This window comes from Pelophylax lessonae (genome assembly GCF_965119305.1).
Source record: "Pelophylax lessonae genome assembly, chromosome: 4".
Lineage (NCBI taxonomy): Eukaryota > Metazoa > Chordata > Amphibia > Anura > Ranidae > Pelophylax > Pelophylax lessonae.
Window position 1 is genome coordinate 636,188,603 of NC_138771.1, and position 21,194 is coordinate 636,209,796.

Sequence of the window (21,194 nt, forward strand, 5' to 3'; positions counted from 1 at the left end):
GTGGGAAGAACAGTGCCCCATCATTCATGTCAGTAGGAGAAATAGTGCCCCGTCATTCATGTCAGTAGGAGGAATAGTGCCCCATCATTCGTGTCAGTAGGAGGAATAGTGCCCCATCATTCGTGTCAGTAGGAGGAATAGTGCCCCATCATTGGTGTCAGTAGGAGGAATAGTGCCCCATCATTCGTGTCAGTAGGAGGAATAGTGCCCCATCATTCGTGTCAGTAGGAGGAATAGTGCCCCATCATTCGTGTCAGTAGGAGGAATAGTGCCCCATCATTCGTGTCAGTAGGAGGAATAGTGCCCCATTGCTGGTGTCAGTGGGAGAAATAGAGCCCCGTTATTGGTGTGATTGGAATCAATAGTACCCAACCATTGGTAGTAGGAGAAATAATGCCCCATGATTGGTGTCATAAGGAATAATAGTACCCCATCGTTGGTGTCAGTAGGAATAATAGTACCCCATCATTGGTGTCAGTAGGAAGAATAGTGCCCCATCATTGGTGTCATTAGGAAAAATAGTACCTCATCATTGGTGTCAGTAGGAAGAATAGTGCCCCATCATTGGTGTCAGTAGAAATAATAGTACCCCATTATTGGTGTCAGTAAATGGAAGATTAGTGCGCTATCATTGGTGTCAGTAAAAGGAAGAATAGTGTCCATAGGAAGAAGTGCCCCATCAGTGGTGTAAGTGGGAAGAATAGTGCCCTATTATTGGTGTCAGTAGAAATAATATTGCCCCATCATTGGTCTCAGTAGGAAGAATAGTGCCTCATCATTGGTGTCTGTGAAAGAAAGATTAGTGCCCTATCATTGGTGTCAGTATAAGGAAGAATAGTGTCCATAAGAAGAAGTGCCCCATCAGTGGGAAGAATAGTGCCCTATTATTGGTGTCAGTAGGAACAGTAGTCCCCCATAGTAGATGTCAGTAAGAGGAACAGTGCCCTAAGGGCCAGATAAAGGCAAGCAACGGGCCGCATCTGGCCCCAGGGCCACAGCTTGGAGACCACTGTTATAGACAGTAGAAGAAGGTTGGGTTTTCTGTGGGCATATTTTTCTGTTGCCCTGGTATAGAAAGGTGAGTGAGTGTTGTAGTACAGGAAGTGTTACTGGCAGTACCACCAAAGGAAAAAAAAAAAACGCATAAAAAAAAAAGAACACTAACGCAGCCACCACATAGGACCAGTAAGCTGCAATATATAAATTTTTTTTATTTTTGGGTTTAGATACACTTTAATAGATGCTTCCTGTAATAAATGTTTGTTTATTATACATTTTAGATTTTTTTTTTTAAAGATAAAAAAAATTGTGAACTGCTACTGGTTCTTTGGTTTGGTGGTTTCTCCCAGTTTGTTCTGGTCACCCTCATCAGGTGGTACCAGGAGGCTGGAGCTGAGAAGGGCATCAGGTAGAATTTTGTGAAGAAGGTAACTCTGCAGAGAGAAAAGACCACAAAGAATATGAATGGTGGAGGGATATCACTAATTACTGATATTACTAATTATTAAGGACTATTGCCAATGATTATTTTTTGTGATGCCCAGCACCAGGGTATGGAAGATAAATAAATGAAAAACAATACAGTACATACACCACGGTCAAACAGTGGACACCGGACCATCACGCCCATTTGAGATTGTTGAACATCTCATTCCAAAACCATGGCCATTGACCACTTGCCATCTGGGCCAATTCTGACATTTCTCTCATACTGTATATGTAAAAATGTGTGTATTTGTGCTAGAAATGTATTAAATTTATAAGAAAAACAGAATTTTTGTAAAATCTTACCTGTAAAATTCCTTTCTCTGAGTCCTCCGACAGTCGCCGCCTCTTCATATTCGTCACACATGGGGTATTAAACTTTGCTCCGAAGGAGTAGCTAGGCAACAGAATATGTTAACATTAAAGCTTTTAACATATCCCACCCTCAAGGGGTGGTCCCCTCAGTCAATACCCTCCTACTTCCTGCAACCATATCTCAGTTTTAGTGGAATAGCAGTAGAGTATACAACCAAACCCCAAAAGAGGGGCGGGGGCGGCGACTGTTGGAGGACTCAGAGAAAGGAATTTTACAGGTAAGATTTTACAAAAATTCCGTTTTCTCTTACGTCCCCCGACAGTCGCCGCCTCTTCATATTCGTCACATATGGGGACGTCCCAAAGCAGTGCAAACATGAGGGGTGGGAAACGCATCCGCGCCGAAAGGCAACACAGTCTCCGCATCAAAGAAAGGAACCTTACCAAAGGAAGGAAACCAGCTGGGCAATAGAAAAAAACAAGTGCTCAACAGGAGCAACAACCCAGGAAAAGACAAAAAAAACAGGGGATACAAAACTTATCCCAACAGCCAGAGGTCCCTAACAAGGGACCCTAGGGAACTGCCGCACTAAGAACCTTGCGGCCAAAGGAAGCATCCGCCGATGCCTGAACATCTACTTTGTAGAATCTTGTGAACGTGTGTACGGTCGACCAGGTCGCCGCCTTACACACCTGGGCTACAGAAGCCCCATGACGACAGGCCCAAGACGTACTCAAAGATCTAGTAGAGTGCGCCTTCACAGGCACAGGGGGAACCTTCCCCTGCAAAGCATAGGCCTGTTCAATGGTCTGCCTGATCCATTTTGCGATGGTAGAGGCCGAAGCCGCCATGCCCTTCCGAGGACCCTCTGGAAGAACAAACAAGGAGTCCGTCTTTCGAAAAGACTCAGTCGATTTAAGGTAAACCCTTATCGCCCGAACAACATCCAGAGAATGCAATCTCACCTCCTTTGGATGTTTAGGCTTCGCGCACAGAGAAGGTAAGACAATATCCTCATTAAGATGGAATTCCGAAACTCTTTTCGGAAGAAAAGAAGGATTAGGTCGTAAGACCACCTTATCCAAATGAACAACCAGGTACGGAGACTTGCAGGACAAAGCTGCCATCTCCGACACTCTGCGAGCCGAAGTGATCGCCACCAAAAAGGCGACCTTTTTGGACAACATAGACAACGAGATCTCCCTGATCTGTTCAAAAGGAGCACGTTGCAACACAGACAGAACGAGATTCAAGTCCCAAGGGGGCAAAGGATCCCTCCTAGGAGGAACCAGATGCCGCACACCCTGAACAAAAGTGCCAACCAAGGAGTTGGAAGCCACGGGACGTTGAAACAGAACGGCCAGTGCAGACACCTGACCCTTTATCGTAGCCAGCGCCAAACGCTGATCAACACCCGTTTGAAGAAAAGACAGCACACGGGAAACCGAGTACGTGCGGGGTGAAAACCCCCTGGACTCACACCAGGCAAAATAGGCCTTCCAAGTACGGTAATAAACCTTCCCCGAGGAAGACTTCCTCGCGTTGATCAAAGTATGAACGACCTCTGGAGAGAGACCCCTCTCCTTCAGGACCTCGGTCTCAACAGCCAGGCCGTCAAAGCCAGCGACTGTAAAGCAGGATGGTATATCGGTCCTTGAGACAGTAGATCGTCTCGAAGAGGCATACGCCACGGAGCGTCGACCGCCAGATTCACGAGGTCTGCGTACCAGGACCGGCGAGGCCAGTCCGGTGCCACAAGAATCACCGTGCTGCGTTCCGAGTGTAACCTGCGAAGGAACCTGGACAGCAACTGAATCGGTGGAAACGCGTACATCAGCCTGTACTGATGCCACGGGGCCACTAACGCGTCCGACGCGTCTGCCCGAGGGTCGCGCGTCCTTGCCACGAACCTTTTCACCTTGTTGTTGAGACGAGACGCGAACAGGTCCACATCTGGAAGACCCCACTTCGCGCACAACATCTGGAAGACAGCCGGGTGGAGAGACCATTCCCCCTGATCCAGGGTCTGGCGACTCAGATAGTCCGCCTGCCAATTCTCCACTCCCGGAATGTGAACCGCCGTTATCGCCGGGACATGAGTCTCGGCCCAAGACAGAATGTCGGCCACTTCCCGAGCCGCTCGGGCACTCCTGGTGCCCCCTTGGTGGTTGATGTAGGCCACCGCCGTGGCATTGTCCGTCTGCACCCGAACCGGGCAGCCCTGCAGCCGGTCCGTCCAGCGATGAAGACAGAGCTTTATCGCACGCAATTCCAGAATGTTGATCGGAAGGGAAGACTCCCCCTCCGACCAAGTTCCCTGGGCGGATAGAACGCCCAGAACACCACCCCAGCCCGACAGGCTGGCATCCGTGGTGATCACCGTCCACGAGACAGGACGAAACGACTTGCCCCCGGACACCATCGGGGACTGGAGCCACCACAGAAGGTTTCTTCTGGTGCGATGACTCAACGAGATTTGAAGATCCAGAGATTGAGGTCGCCCGTCCCACCTGGACAGGATCTCCGCTTGGAGACCCCGCGTGTGAAACTGGGCGAAGGGAATCGCCTCGAAAGCCGAGACCATCAATCCCAGACATCTCATGCACGTCCGCAGAGACGAGTGCGGAATGTCCCTGAGGGACCTGACTTCCTCCTGAAGAGTTCTGAGTTTGTCTTCCGGCAGGAAGACCTTCGCCTGCACCGAGTCCAGAATCATTCCCAGGTAGGGAAGACGAACCGACGGACTCAGTGTCGACTTTGGAAAATTTATCGTCCAACCAAACTCCTGCAGAGCTTGCATCGTGACAGACAGGTCCTTCTCCAGACCCTGGCTGGTCGCAGACCGAACCAGAATGTCGTCCAGATACCCCAGGACAGAAATGCCCTGGGCCCTCAATAATGCCAGAACCGGTGCAAGCACCTTGGTGAAGACCCGCGGAGCCGAGGCGAGACCAAAAGGCAACGCCACGAACTGGTAGTGATCCTCCGCAATGGCAAATCGAAGGAACCTCTGGTGACCCTCGAAAATGGGGATGTGAAGATACGCATCCTTCAAATCGATGGAGGCCATGAATTCCCCCGGAACCAGGGCAGCCACCACCGACCGCAGGGATTCCATGCGGAACTTGCGAACCCGCACAGAGCGGTTCAGAGCCTTCAAGTCCAGTGACAGTTGAAGATTTGAGGGAAAAAATCTGCTCTCCGGCCGAGAGAGAAACTCGATCTTGTAACCAGATCGAACGATCTCCTGAACCCGCCTGTCCTGCACACGGGCCAACCAGGGTTGAAGAAAACTGAGCAAGCGTCCCCCCACCCCAAAACTGGGTGAGGGCGCCCCTTCAGGCCGAACTGTTATGGGCTGCAGATCCGGATTGGCCGGACTTCTGTTTCCCAGACCAGGGCTTCTTCTGAGAGCCTTGACCTTTGAACGGCTTGCCCTTGTAGTGCGGCCGAAAGGCACGAAAGGACCCCTGAGGGGGCCGAAAATTAGCATGCTTCTTCCCAGAAGCCCCCTTAGCCTTGGGGAAATGGGGCAAGAGAGTGCTCTTACCCCCGGTGATCCCCTTAATCAACACATCCAAGGACTCCCCAAAAAGGCGAGACCCATCATAAGGTAGATTGGCTAAGGTCTTACGCGAAGATTGGTCCACCGACCAACATTTTAACCAAACCAGGCGGCGAGACAACACCGCCACGCTGTGCACACGTGCAGCCAATGGAACCAGGTCCAGGTCCGCATCACACAGATACATGACACCCTGGTGGATTTGATCCACCATATCCAGGGTCGCCGGCGAGGCCGAGTCGGCCACTAGGACGCGCCTAAGCATCTGCGTCCAACTTGCGATCGCCTGGGCCGCCATGAGAGAAGCAAACAGAGCTCTAAGCATAGAACCCGTAACAGAATAAGTATGACGGGCAAGAGACTCCAATCTCCTATCCGTGGCATCACGGAACACAGGGGAATCCTCTGCAGGAATCGCAGTGGCCTTGTTTAAAACCGCAATTGCGTGATCCACTGGTGGAGGCACACACCACCTTTCATCAGTGGAAGGCGAGAAAGGATAACGCAGCTTGAACCTACTTGGTACAGCAAAAGGTTTGCGCAGATTGCGCCATTGTTCCTTAACAGCGCGCTGAAAATCATCATTGCAGGGAAAAACCTGCGGTGTCCTGCGTTTTCTCTGCGTCCCATAAGCCGCCAAGGCAGCGGGGGGACACACTTCATCCTGCAAACGCAATGTTTGCTTTATGGAAGCAATCAATTCATCCATGATTGCAAGCTCTTCAGGCGAGCCAGGGGGAGAATTATCAACCCCCTCAACTTCAGCCTCCACTTCGGACCCCACTAGATCTAGGGAGGAGCGGGACCCCGATAAGGAGGCCCCCGCCATAACAACCCCATCACCTTCACCCTCAGAATCAGAGGAAAGAGCAATTCTGGGTCTTTTAGTAGATTGAGCAGCCACCAGCATCTGCACCTGAGCAGCAAGGCCAGCCACAATAGTGGCTAAATCCCCCCCTGGGGGGGAAACAGCGGTCCCCTGGCTTTCCACCAAGGCGGTAGGAAATTTGCCCTCCTGAGAATCCATTGCCCCTGTAATACCAGACAATAAAGGGTTAACTGCCCCTTTAAGCAAGCGCGGCAAGCGCAGCCCACCGCACCACACTCAAGCACAATGAGACCCCCACAGGGAATATGCAAACTGAACACAGGCAATGGATAGCAAGAACAGAAGGATAAAACCTGAGGAGACCCTCGCCGCTGCTGCTGCCTCGATCGGTGTTCCTGGAAAGAGGAAGTGATGCTGCCAGGGCGCTCTATGAAAGCCTATGGAGGCTACAAGAAAATGGCCGCCATGCATGTAAAACATGCGGCCGGAGCGAGTGTAGGCAAAATGGCGCCGTTTGGCGCCGAAACCGCCGCTCCACAGTGTAGTAATGCACACATGTCATCCATGTATAAGAACACATGTCAGATCGCCGCAGCGATCGCTGTAAATGCCCAAACATGCCAAAAAAAAAACATGCCCCACAGCACACAGCTTTTCACACTGACCAGACTGACACACACAATGTCACACAGCTCCCCCCCCCCCCTTGCAGCCCACAGCATGCAGCCGAGAGAAAGGGAGACAAGCAGTGTGAATAGAGGCAGGTTACACAGTCCCAGACTGACACCCCCCCAGACAGACAGGTCCCCACATAGATACACTTACCTCTTAATGGCGTGGGGGACCCGCACAGACGAACAAGCCGCTGCACATGAGGCAGGGAGAGTCGCAATTCAAGACGCACAAAATGGGGGTTAAGAAACCGCACGGCGTCCAGTGAGATAGCCACCTCACCAATCATCCCTGCACCGAACAGGGATGGGTCGTTCACTGTGCCAGGAGCGTTACCTGGCTGAACGCTCGATGGCAGGCTGGGAAGCCACTGACCCACGACCTGCGACCAGGGGGATCAGCCCGAGACCCAGCCCGCATGATCCTCTTCATCAGAAGAACTAACTAATGCTGACAAAAATAACAGCTAAGTAAAGGTAGAGAGAAAACTCAAACAAAATTTCAAAAAGAAGAAAGAGTCTGGGGCAGAAAGCCCCAGCACAGGAAAAGCCAGCCACTCCTGACAAGCTAGACATTAAAACTGAGATATGGTTGCAGGAAGTAGGAGGGTATTGACTGAGGGGACCACCCCTTGAGGGTGGGATATGTTAAAGCTTTATTGTTAACATATTCTGTTGCCTAGCTACTCCTTCGGAGCAAAGTCTAATACCCCATATGTGACGAATATGAAGAGGCGGCGACTGTCGGAGGACGTAAGAGAAAAAACATTTTCATGAATTAAAAATAACAAAACAGTAAATTTAGTCCAATTTTTTTGTATAATGTGAAATATGTTGATGGAATGGTGCCAAACTTCGGTACTTAAAAATCTCCATAGGCTACACTTTAAACTATTTTAAAGGTTACCAGTTTAGAGTTACATAGGAGGACTTGTTCTTCTTTGTAGAATTATTACTCTCACTCTAACGTTTGCAGCAATACCTCACATGTGTGGCTTGAACGCCGTTTACATATGTGGGCGCAATCTACATGTGAGTTTGCTTCTGCTTGTATGCACTTGGGGACGGGGACGCATTCATTTTTACTTTTTTTTTTATTTTTACACAATTTCTTTACATTTTTTTTTTTTTGATCACTTTTATTCCTATTACAAGAAATGTAAACATCCATTGTAATAGGAATAGGGCATGTCAGGTCTAAAAGTCCTCAAATCTCTCCTCAATGCTGGAAAGCCTGAGATCGAAAAAACAAAAAACTATCTCCAGCTTCCCACCAAAAAAAAGTGTCAGTGTTTACATCTGCTGGCGCTGGATGTGACGTCATGACGTCACTTCCAGCCTCCGAGGGTCATAGAGATGGTCAGGGAGCATCTAGTCCACAGTTACCTCTATGGTAAATCCTATGCCGCCGGCGGTTTAATTCTTCGCCAATTACACAGGCGAGACCGGAGAAGCACCATAGGGCGGCGGGAATAGGGGGAAGTTCTCTCCTGCTGCCTGTTGCTTTTACTATACAGGGAATCCCTGGCTGAAAAAAAAAGATATCTGAATAATGCCTGTAGCTGCAGGTATCATTCAGATATCACCACCTAAAGCCCAAAACGTCATATGACGGCCTACTGGCGGGAAGGGGTGAATATGGAGTTGATCACCCTTCATGTCTAGAGCAGCCCCCAGTCCTCTGGGAAGGCTTTCCACAAGATTTTGGAGTGTGTCTGTAGGAATTTGTGCCCATTCAGCCAAAAAACATTTGTGAGGTCAGGTACTGATGTTGAATGAGAAGACCTGCTTTTCAATCAGAGTTCCAATTCATCCCGTAGGTGTTCAGTAGGGTTGAGGTCAGGGCTCTGTTCAGAACACTTAAGTTCCTCCACACCAATCTCATTATTCCATTCCTTAAAGGGGCTAGCCTTGGAGACAGTCATGATGGAATGGAAAAGGGTCTTCCCAAATTGTTATCACAGGGTTGGAAGAGAACAATTGTCCTAAATGTCTTTGTAGGTTGTAGCATTAACAGGACCCTTCATTAGAAACACTTGAGCTCCATCATTTATGATACATATTCCTGGCCATATAGTGTAACAGAAACAGGAGGATATGACTGCCTTGCTAGCTGAAGCTTACAATCTATTAGAACCACTGTCAAGTTTTAAAAGCTAATAATAAAAGAGAGGCTGGCGCTCTGATACGCTGAGGTACAGCTAATGTAGAAGCAAGATTACGGGTCAATACATAAGCAGAAAAATAAATAAATTACCTATATGACAATAGGTTCAGATAAAGTCCGTTTAGTGTAGGGATGATGAACTGTGGGATGAAAGTATGCACGAAGGGCCGGCTCTGCTGCACAGGAGTCAATCTGTGGACGGAGTAAAGCAAAAGACAAGCGGAGTGCCTCTAAGTGCAATACGTTTATTGAAAGGTAAGCATACAATATAAAGTAACTCACTAGATGAAAATGAGTGAAGGCTCAAATGCAACGTCCTGGGGTCAAGCTGTCCATGTAGCTGCTGCCGAGAGAGAGGATATGAAGATGGTCTTATCCGGTGGATGGAATGGCGGGGAGATGCTTGGCGCACGCTCTGAAACGCGTCGTGTGCACTTTGACCCTGCCTACGTCACACGGTCGACGCTGAGTCACAGCCTGCCTCGAAAGTCCGGTCTCGGGAAAGAAAGAGCCGGCATCTCCCCGCCATTTCATCCACCGGATAAGACCATCTTCATATCCTCTCTCTCGGCAGCAACTACATGGACAGCTTGACCCCAGGACGTTGCATTTGAGCCTTCACTCATTTTCATCTAGTGAGTTACTTTATATTGTATGCTTACCTTTCAATAAACGTATTGCACTTAGAGGCGCTCCGCTTGTCTTTTAAGTTTTAAAAGCTGTCCCAACAGAAGAAAATTCCACTCATTTCCTGTTTTGTCCAATACCAATCACTGGACAGGAAGTAAGGAGGAATGTCCTTGATGGATACACAGACAGCAACCAAATTCTGATAGAGGTTCCAACCCAACCCAAGCGTTTATGTGCTACATTGCAGACCAAGATGCACATGGACTTCCATAGGCTGCAAAGTCCTCTATTGTAATGTCATGTGACTATTTTTAAAAGCTCAGTAGAGTATTTACAACAGTCCATACCTGGATTGAGTGGGAGAGGCAGCCACTCGTCCGACTGGTCAGCCCAACTGTGTTCAGCGCCTCCCTGGCAAAATCCTCCGCGGTTTTCACAAGGATGCTAGTCTTCACGTGTTCTGTCAAGTTGGTGGAGACCAGCAATGGCATCACACACTGCAAGAAAACCAAGAGACCCAGTGTAAGTACATTCTGCCTGGTGAACTATTGCCTATTTTAGGTATAGTATCCTTACTGATACATTTTCCCATATTTCCATGCTTGCTGTTCCATATTTTACATTTTCTCATTTTTATATAAAGATTTATATATTCTCCCTCTAGTGACAATCTTCTCTTTCCAATCAGATTACCCTGGAACCCTTCACGCTGCATAGGTGAGAACCTCTGAGTACTCAACCATGTGTTTAAATTGCCTCCAAATGTTGGGGAAATACAGCTGCCATTCAGGACACATTCCTGGTGTCTTGCCTTTACCTTTAAAACAGCATCAGCATCTCCCACGTACATTTCCACACAGTTAAGGATTTTGCAGGTATATTGTGATAACATATATGTGAACCAGTGCTGTATTTTGGCCTAGGCCAACAAGGCCCAGGCCTAGGGCGGCACTATGCAGGGGGGCAGCAGAAAAGCGCCCCCCCCCTCCACTCCACCTGAGACTCTATTGGCCACTGGTTGCTCTCTCACCCCCCCCCCTCTCTCTCTCTCTCTCTCACCGCCTCTCACCCAACCCCCCTCTCTCTCTCCCTCTCTCACCTCTCTATTTCTCTCTCATCCCCCCTCTCTCTCTCATCCCCCACTCTCTCGCTCTCTCTCTCTCATCCCCTTCTCACCCCCCCCTATCTCTCTCACCCCTCTCTCTCTCCCCCCCCCTCTCTCATCCCCTTCTGTCATTTCCCCCTCTCTCTCTAGCTCACCCCCTCTCTTTCTCTCTCACCCCCCCTCTCTCTCTCTCTCTTACCCCCCTCTCTCACCCTCTCTCTTTTTATCCCCCCTCTCTCTCTCCCGCCCCCTCTCTCTCTCATCCTCTCTCTCTCTCTCATCCCCCCTCTCTCTAATCCCTCCCTCTCTCTCTCTTTGGCCTCCCCCTCTCTCACCCCCTCTCTCTTTCATACCCCCCTCTCTCTCTCTCTCTCTCCCTCCCTCCCTCCCTCCCTCACCCACCCCCTCTCTCTTTCTCTCTCCCTCACCCACCTCCTCCTGGGACTCTGCTTCCCACCAAAGACACCCTGTCACATGTCCCCTCAGTATTTATGATCAATCCCAGGATGCACTGCGGTGGTGCCCTCCCACTGGGATTGTAATAAAACCTGATGTGCCACTGGCTGTGTTTCCTCCACTGTCCAACAAGCTCCCTCATTGGATACAGTGGGGACACTCCCTCAGACCCAGTGAATCACACCTGAAAACATGTGACAGACAAACTAATAGATTAGGCTCCCCTGATAAGCAGCAGGAGCAATAGATGCTTTACCTAGCACCTACCTAACTAGGAGGGTGTTACACTATTAATCAGGCTCCCCTGATAAGCAGATGGAGACACTAGGCTTTACCTACCTAGCACCTACCTAGGAGGGTGCTAAATATCTATAGGTCTTGCAGCATGAGGTTTAAAAACAATCACTGGGCACGGCTTAGTGAAATCTTATCTTTATAGACAGATCCACAGAAATGGGGAAGATTAAGTGACTCCCAATTTCCTAAGTGATACTCCATTCTCAACTAGGGTGCAAGCTGCCAAAACTTTTTTGGTCCCAGCCAGGGGAAGCTCCTGTGGGCTCCCAAGACACACAGCCAATAGCAAACTGTTCTACAGTGAAATCAATGCCATGTGGAAGAGATAGCACAGATGATTCCACATATATGGCCCTAAGGAAGCAGTAGCTCAAAGTGACCTACCTGCAAACTATAGCTACAGACAACAAAAGCACCCATTCTACAGCAATTGCTGATCTCACGGAGGATCTAGTGGAGCTAACAGGCACCCACCATAAATAAATCTTCCTCAATCTATAACAGATGGCTCTACACCACAACACCCACCTTATAGCAATGCAAAGAAATGCCAAAGACCTGGACAACACAGGATGCCATATAAAGCTAATGACTCAGGGTATCCCAGAGTCGGTCAAGCCAGAACGGATCCCTCAAGTGCTTCAAATGCTTTCCAACAACAGAGAGAGCATGGAAGCCCCCATACATTTCAAATAAGCACAAGGGGCCATTTAACCCAGTTGAGACTCCCGTATCCTGCCTTGCCAACAAGCAATACTCCAGTAGGCACTGATGTGACTATTAGTGCCGGTTCACACTATTCCGACTTGTCAGACGACTTGGTCGCCTGACAAGTCGTGCTCCATTCTGTGCAATTGGAACCGTTCTAATAGGAGAGACTCAAGTCGACTTCCTGCACTACTTTTGGCCGAAGTCGGAGAGACTTGCATTGACTTTCATTATGTGAAGTCGGTGCAAGCCGAGCCGAAGTCGTGGTGCACGGCGACTTCATTAAGTCGCCCCAAAGTCGTGTCGTCATAGTGTGAACCGACTCTTAAAGGGGACTGCAAGCAAAAATAATCGGAATGAGGTCCCCCCCAAACGCTGTGCTAGACTCTTCAGATTTAGTAAAGTTTTTTTGAAGGGGATATCCCATACAAAAGTCAGGAAAAAAAAAAGTGAGGTCCCACCCAATAATCCATACCAGACCATTAAGTGAGCATGCAGCCTGGCAGACCCTGAAAGGGAAATAGGGGCCAGCATGCTGTTTTTTTTTTTTTTTTCCTTGCACGATTTAGTATTCTTTGTAAAATTAAGATTTGCCTCATTTACTAAGCTCTGTAGCAACTGCACTTGCAGAGTGCAACTGCACTTTGCAAAGAGCACAGTCTATTTGCCTTTAGTAAATCAACCCCAGAGTGATAATGCTGATGCGCACAAGGTGATTAGGGTGTGCCCGGGCACTCTCGGCACACCCTGTGCGCACACCCATGCTCCTGATTGAACAGAGCCTTGGGGGCACTCTGTACATGCTCAGTTTGGTGTGTATTGCTGGAGAGTTTTTTTTTTCTTACGAGAGTGCATGTGATCAGTATAGAGCCAATAAGCGCTGTCCAGACAGAGGGTCAGGGGTCCTGCAGCCTCATAGGACAGAGGGGAATGAAAACTCCTACAAGCTTTGACCAGACACTAATAGAAGTCACAAGAATGCTATATACTGCTGATGGGAAAAGATATTTAGCAGTTTGTATTTACTAAAATAATTGCATTTCTGTGTACTGTGGGAGAGCAGATATACTGAATGCAGGATCCTGGGTCTAGTAATACTTTGTTAGGGTTGGTAAAGGAGATAGAGAGCGCAAACATATTTTATTTTACATATTTTGCTTTATTATTGATATTACTTTATTATTGATATAACTGTAGGTATTGATGTTAGACATGCAGGAGCACCACCTACCTGTACCGTCACTCCTTTGTGCTGACATTCTGCATTAAGAGCACGTGAGAAGTAATCCACAAAACCCTAAGGGAGAGGAGAATCAGACCGATATTATATAATGTGTACATAGGCAGGGTGAAGGCAGGGCTTCAGGGTGGTGGAATGCAATGACGTCCAGTGACATCAAGTTTTACAATGGCCATTGAGCTACATGAGATTTATACTTGCTCAGGAAGCTAGCAATGTTAGTGATCAGTCCACCCAAACGTGACTGAAATAAATGTGGGGTGGTTTTGTACCTCCCCTATTTATTATAAACATGTATTATCTTGTCTATTCCTATGATAGTCTATCAAAGCTCTGATAAGGTTAATGGAGGGTATACTAACAATGCTAGCTATAAAAATAAACAAACCGCTTAAATAAGCAAGGATCTAATTTATTATAAATGTAGCACTGCCCCCTAGAGGACTGCTGAGAATTGCACTTTCTGGATTCCCCTGGGTTAATCTTCAACTGATAGCAGACAAATAGCATTAAAAGTCCTTGGCTCAGTCAATAATCAATCAATGTTTTTTTTTGTGTTTTTATTTAGAACTGGGATAGGAGAAGGGATGAGTGGGATACTCAACTATGAACTATGTACAATCTTGAGGACAACTAGCTGGAGTGTGCGGCAAGGCCGCTGCTTCACCTTGCCGCAAAAGTGAAGATAGATAATGTGATCCTGTTTAAGTTATTCTTCAGGGTTCTAACTTGGCACCCCCTTTCTCACTTGCTGTGTGCACTGATACCTGTCCACTGTCTCTCCACTGGAGTGGTCCCCTTTCTTGGGCAGACCCTTGCCAAGCTTCCCAGTACTCACTGACACTGTTTTTCCCAAGGTTGCTCTGTCTCCAACTTCACTCGTCAGCTTCCTTGAGCTCCTGGCTCAGCACCACACTCTTGGCTCACTAGGCCGACCCACTGTGACCACCTTCCACAACAGACAGAGACCGCCGTCACCCTCCCCCTGGGACCTGGCTTCCCGCCCAAAGACACCCTGTTACATGTGCCCTTGGCTTTTATAACATATCCCAGGATGCACCACTGTTTGTGCCAACCCACTGGTATAGTCATAAAAGCCTGTGTGTCACTGGCTGGGTTTCCTCCACTGTCCAACAGGCTCCCCTATTGGATACAGTGGGGACACTCCCTCAGCCCAGATGAATCACACCCTGAGCACATGTAACAGGCCTAACTACTGATCAGGCTCCCCTGATAAGCAGATGGAGCCGACTATGATTTACCTGCTACTCCCCTGTTAAGCAGGCAGAGCAAACTATTCTCCCTGCCTAGCACCTATCTAGGAGGGTGCTACATCAAGAAAGTAGAAATGCTAACATAAAACACTAAAAGGATACAACAGAGCATATAAGACAAAACAAGCACAGAGAATACTTTACATATGGACGTCCTTTGTATTCGGTATCTTTCAGCTGGGCTCAAGCGCAAAAAAGAGGCAAAGAGAAATAATTCTAGCCGGCCACTGCTTTTAAAGTCCACTCAGACACCACCCACAGAAAACAGCCACTGTCTGCTTGTCCAACGACAATTCCTAAGAGGCCACCCTTCCTAATCAACAGTATCTAGAAAAATATCTCATCTTTCCAGGAAGCATGTTATATTCCCCACTAGGGGTGCCATCCGTCCTAGAATCACTGTTTTTGACCGGGGTCATCTTTCAGTAACAGCTGGCCTTTGATGTTGGTATAACCTCCCCAGGAGGTCTTATCTGAGGCTCCTCTACCCCCATACCTCACAACAGGAGGCCTATGCGAGAACATCCTGTGAGGATATAAATTGCCATTTATGGCTCCTTGTCACGAACACCCTGCTGGGTAACCTTGCTCTGCTGGTATTCCAGACCAGGTGTAATCAGGTTTCAACCACCTAGAAACATTTGATGTAAGAACAAGAAAAACACGTTTCCTTCCAACATATGCCGCTTTGTGCCTAAAGGGCACACATCACCCTTCTTCAGAGGAGCCTCCATGGATCAGTCCATAAATGTCCAACCTTACGATATGTTGTGCTTCCCAACAGTCACTATTTACATTCAGATGGAGCCTGGTTGCTTCAAAGGGGACCTTAATCCTAAACTAACTTTAATTTTGCCCTGCCCCCCTCTTCTTTTTTTCAGCACCTCCCCATTTCTCACCTAGGCAGGAATGACTTTTGCGTCCTTTTAACCCCCAGTTTCTGTGTGTGCAGATGTGCCGCAGGGCCTAAGGTCCTATCAGAGTCCTGAGGCACATCTGCGCACATGCAGCTTTTTCGCACATGTGCACACACGCAGATTTCCTCTGCATGTGCAAAGGTTGGCTGCTATGAAAGTTCCAAAACCTCTATTGTTTGCGCATGCGCTGGAAATCTACAGCACAGACGTCCCAAAGTGCTCTGCAGGCCATAATAACGAACATAGCAGCACTGGGGGAAGCGGAGCAAAAAGAGAGGGAACTGACGTTCCTCTTTAACCACTTGATCTCCGAAAGATTTACCCCCTTCCTGACCAGGCCTTTTTTTTGGGATACGGCACTACGTTACTTTAACTGACAATTGCGTGGACATGCAAAGCTGTACCCAAATAAAATGTATGTCCTTTTTTTCCACACAAATAGAGCTTTTTTTCTTTTGGTGGTATTTGATCGCCTCTGCGGTTTTTATTTTTTGCGCTACAAACAAAAAAAGACCAACAACTTTGAAAATAAAAACAACATTTCTTACTTTCTGCTATAAAACACATCCAATAAAAAATTTTTTAAAAATCTAATTTTTTCATCAGTTTAGGCCAATATGTATTCTGCTACATATGTTTGGTAAAAAAAAAAAAATAATAAAAAATCCCAATAAATGTATATTGATTGGTTTGTGCAAAGTTATAGCTTCTATAAACTATAACGCCTAATAAAGACTAATTAAACCTTTTTAGAAAGTAGACAGAACAAGGTTAGTAAGAGGCATGGCAAGTTTTTTTGAAGTTGTAATATTTTGTCATAATTTTATGGGAAATGAAGAAATGTAAAAAAATTTTCATGATTTTATTTATTTTTTTATATACTGTCACCAGTGTAGTACATATTCATATAATTGGTGTGGCAGTAATCAGGGACACTGACTAGTGACAATTCAAAAAAAAAAATAATATATTTTTTCAAATCTTTTTATTTTTTTTGTATTTTTATTACATTTAGTTCTATTTTTATGATTTGTTTTTAAACACACTGCCACCAGAGCAATATAATATATATAAAAAATATATACCACAGTAACATTGTACTACTCTGGGGAAATGATCAGAAGATTTCTTTTTTATACACATTATGATTGCTTATAGCAGTGAATTTCATTGCTATAAGCAAGCATTATACTTTATGAAAACCAATTCATTCTGTTTGCTTTGTTGTGATTGGCTGTGATTGGCCAAAGCTAATCACAATGTACAGGTAGGCTGTGATTGGCCCTGTCTGTACCATGTGATCACTCTGACCAATCACAGCTAGCTAATTGTAAAAAATGGATGGCATGAAAGGAAGCCATCCATTGTTTACAACTGTCATGTGACCTGCTGTGACTGGTCACAGCAGGTCACATGGTATGGGCAAAGACCCAATACACTGATCAGTCATCGGCTGTGTCTGATGGGCACAGCCGGTGAGGTGCGACCTGGGAGGACATCATATGACATCTACTTGGATCGACAAAAGTCCCGCCTGGCCGCCATTTTGCAATAGGTCAGGGAACTGGTTAAATAAACCAAATGACCCTACATCAGAACCAGTAAGCTGTTCAGGAAAAAAAAAAAAAAAGAAAGCAGTGTTGGATTACCTTGGTACAGCTGTACATATTCTTATATGGATATGGACGAGATCCAGCCTCAGAAGACAGGTTTATTATCAGACCTTTCTTCCTAGAGAACCCAAAACACACAACAGGGTTAACTAATGTAATCTTCCACAAAATTCCATACTTTAAAAGACCCCCAATAACCAATTTCTTCTCATTCTACAGCCTACAGTGGCTTTCTTCCAAGCCAACATTTTTCTACGTCTTAAATATCCAAAAATGTCCAAAATCGTTAACTGTTCCAACTGGGGACAACAAGGAAAGCAAAGGACAGTCAACACCTTTTAGGAAGAACAAAATCCCCCCTCATCAGAAAAAGAAGGTTTAAAATAGTTTCAAAAAGTAAAAATATGAAAATGAGGCCAGCAAATTGATTATTAGGCACTGGAAATCGACTGAACCACCCTTTAGCAAGGAATGGATTGTCCAAATAGGTGACACATTACGCCTAGAAAAGTAGGTATTTCAACACAGAGGGTGCCTAGGTAAATTCCAAGGAACTTGGTCTCCCTGGCTAGACAGCCTGGAATATCGCCTGTCGAATTGTTATTGGATAGAATTTTGTGAAATTTTTTACTTTATGAAGTTTGATTTAGCTTTGGTGCCTTGAAAATACATTCTAAAATCGGAGCGTATTGGTGGAGCTGCAGTTCTGACACTAATGCAAAGCTTTGACAATGACGGATCATGGTATTGATGTATGGATATCCCTGAAATGCTGTACTGTCTCTGGACTATGTGTCTGTATTTCTACTGTTTATGTTCTCAATAAAAAAAAAAAAAATATATATATATATATATATATATATATGTCATCCGACCTGACAAGATCCACTGAAAACAGACAGATAGCGATACGTTCCCCATCCGTTCAGTGGGTCGGATCGGATGAGATCGGGTGAAAATGGACATACTGTCCCTTTTCATCCGATCTTCCCATAGAGGAGAGCGGGACTCTGACAGGTCCATCTCTGCACAGTGAGCAGAGACAGACCTGTCATCTGCCTGTTCAGCGGGGATCAACGGAGTGATCTTCGCTAAGCTAGCAGAGTCCACCGAGTGGATCCGCCCCATGTAAAAGGGGCCTAAAAAATAAAATGTTGATCAGATAAAAATGTATACACCTAGGAGCAAATGCTAAGATTATGCTTCAGAAACATTTAACCAATGATACCCCCAAGTTACTCATTCAGTCCCTTTCTATCCTGCCTTGACTATTGCAAGTCCCTTCTCATAGGCCTACTTCTACGCATTGGCTATGGTCCCTTCGGTATATCATGAATGCTACGACCAGACTCTGAGACTATCACAGTGCAGGTGCATTTATACGGAGACTTGATTACACACAGGTGGATTCTATTTATCATCATTAGTCATTTAGGTCAACATTGGATCATTCAGAGATCCTCACTGAACTTCTGGAGAGAGTTTGCTGCACTGAAAGTAAAGGGGCTGAATAATTTTGCACGCCCAATTTTTCAGTTTTCTATTTGTTAACCGGTTGCCGACTGCGCACAGTATATTTACTGCGGCAGTCAGCCCCGGCCAGGCAGAGTGACGTAGATCTACGTCGCTCGCCTGTCACTGCTATTAGAGCCAATAGCGGGCGGGCGTTCAGGGAGGCGCCTCGGCTCGTTCAGGGAGGAGTGACCGATCGCCGGTACAGCGTGACCGATCGAACAGCGGGAGAAAGACAGAGCGGCTTATGTAAACAAGCCGCCTGTCATTCTCCCTGTGTAAAAATGCAGATCAGACGGATCTACTATGTAGAACCGTTGATCTTTGTTTTTACACCAATAGCATTGTCCCACTACAGTTAGAATCACGCCCCTAGGACACACTTAACCCCTCCCTGTCCAATACAGTTAACCCCTTCCCTGCCAGTGTCATTTTTACAGTAACAGTGCATATTTATAGCACTGATTACTGCAGTAATGTCACTGGTAACCCCAAAAGTGTCAAAAATGTCAGTCAAGGGTCCGATCTGTCCACCGCAATGTCGAAGTACCGCAAAAAAAAAAAAAATCGCAGATCGCCGCCATTACTCGTTAAAAAAAAAAAACACCAAAAATGACAAAAAATTTTCCCTTTGTTAGTAAACGCAATAACTTTTGCGCAAACCAATCAAAATACGCTTTTTGCGATTTTTTTTTACCAAACATATGTAGCATAAAACAAATTGGCCGAAAATGTTAAAAAATTTAGATTTTTACATAATTTTTTGGGGGAATTTCATATAAAAAAATGTGAAAAATATTGTTATTTTTGCAAAAATTACGCTCTTTTTTTGTTTATAGCGCATGATCAAAAAATCGCACAGGTGATCAAATACCACCAAAAGAAAGCTCTGTTTGTGGGAAAAAAAGGACGTGAAATTCGTTTAGGTACAGCGTCGCACGACTGTGCAATCGTCCGTTAAAGTCACGCAGTAAAAAAAAATCGCAAAAAACCCCCTGGTCAGGAAGGGGGTAAAATCTTCCGGGGCTTAAGTGGTTAACAAAGTTTGAAATATCCAATAAATTTCCTTCCACTGCTGTGGAAACATATGTGCAGTGGCTAGTCATTAAAGCCAAATTTTCTTGCCACCACATACTGTATATGAATTATGAGGGCGACAATAGGTTAGGCAATGACAAAGTTATTGCTAAATAAACAGGCCCTTAGCAGGAGTGTAAAAACATGTTCTGGTCCATAGGGGTGTACAAGGGTGACAGCTAAACTGGTTAAATTGTTTCTCGGTTGGACTTACCTTACGAACATTCCTGGAAGAACAATTCTGGTCATCTGAAAAGGAAAATGAGAACTACTCAAAAACTGCAAACTAAATTTTATGGGCCCTTTTATAAAGCAGTGGTATGGCCTTACGAAAGAAGTCACTTTTATAAAACACAAAGCAGTCAGTGCTTTGCAGATTTGCTTAGCACTCCAGTTACTTAATTGTCCGTTATCTGCTTAGATCAACCTTTCTCAACACAGAGGAACCCTTGAAATAATTTTCAGGTCTCAGGGAACCCCTGCTAAAAATGACTATTATTACAACTCAGGATACATTAGTGGGATGGTCAGTGGGATGAATGTTCCTTACACTTGTGGACAATAGGAAGAATTACCTTCTTCCAGATAGCTAAAAAGATCAATGGTGTCAGGGGAACTTATCTGAGAGGCAGAAATTGCTCATCGCTCAAGGAACCCCTAGCAACCTCTGGAGGAACCCTAGGGTTCCACAGAACACTGGTTGAGAACCACTGGCATAGATGGATAACACTGTCCAAATCTTGTCCCCATCAGTAACATTTATACAATTTCAGCTTCCTAACCAATCACACCACCAAGTTACTAATTCACGCTCTTGTTATCTCTCAACTCTTACAACTCCCTCCTGGTTGGTTTACCTTTACTTAGGTTATTTCCCTTTAGTTTGTAATGAATTCTGCTGCCAGACTTATTTACCTTAATTACTGCTCAGTTTCCGCCACCCTTCTCTGCCAATCCCTCCACTGGCTTCTGCTCACTCAATGAATGAAATAACAATATTCAAAGCCAACCTCAACTGCCTCAATCTACATCACAAGACTTGTCCCAAATGATCACCCAAACCCTCCTCTTCTCTCCCTCTGAAGACTTGTCACTGTCCTCCCAAGACACTGCCCAACTCTTGTCGCCTTGACCTCCATAACACTTGCAAAATTTGCAGCTTCTTATCCAATGACATCACCAAGCTACTAGTTCACTCCCTAAATATCTCTCAACTCTTGCAACTCTCCCTCTTTGTTGGCCTAACATGATATAGGACATTCCCCCTTCAGTCCATCAAGAATACTGCTGCCAGACTCCTCCATCTTACCAAATGTTCATTGTCCGCTATCC

General features: G+C 46.1%; 1 protein-coding gene across 1 annotated transcript in view; it reads right to left on the reverse strand.

The window, feature by feature from the left end:
* Window positions 1-1,266: 1,266 nt before the first annotated feature.
* Window positions 1,267-21,194, reverse strand: part of LOC309552383 (very-long-chain 3-oxoacyl-CoA reductase-B-like) — a 64,279-nt gene continuing 44,351 nt past the window's right edge. Inside the window, exons 7-11 of the mRNA XM_082253327.1 lie at window positions 20,077-20,111; window positions 17,310-17,391; window positions 13,461-13,526; window positions 10,011-10,160; window positions 1,267-1,433 (exon numbers count right to left, since the gene is read on the reverse strand). Of these exons, the coding sequence (XP_082109453.1) occupies window positions 1,317-1,433; window positions 10,011-10,160; window positions 13,461-13,526; window positions 17,310-17,391; window positions 20,077-20,111 (450 nt within the window). The 3' untranslated portion in view covers window positions 1,267-1,316. The remainder of the gene's footprint in view (window positions 1,434-10,010; window positions 10,161-13,460; window positions 13,527-17,309; window positions 17,392-20,076; window positions 20,112-21,194) is intronic.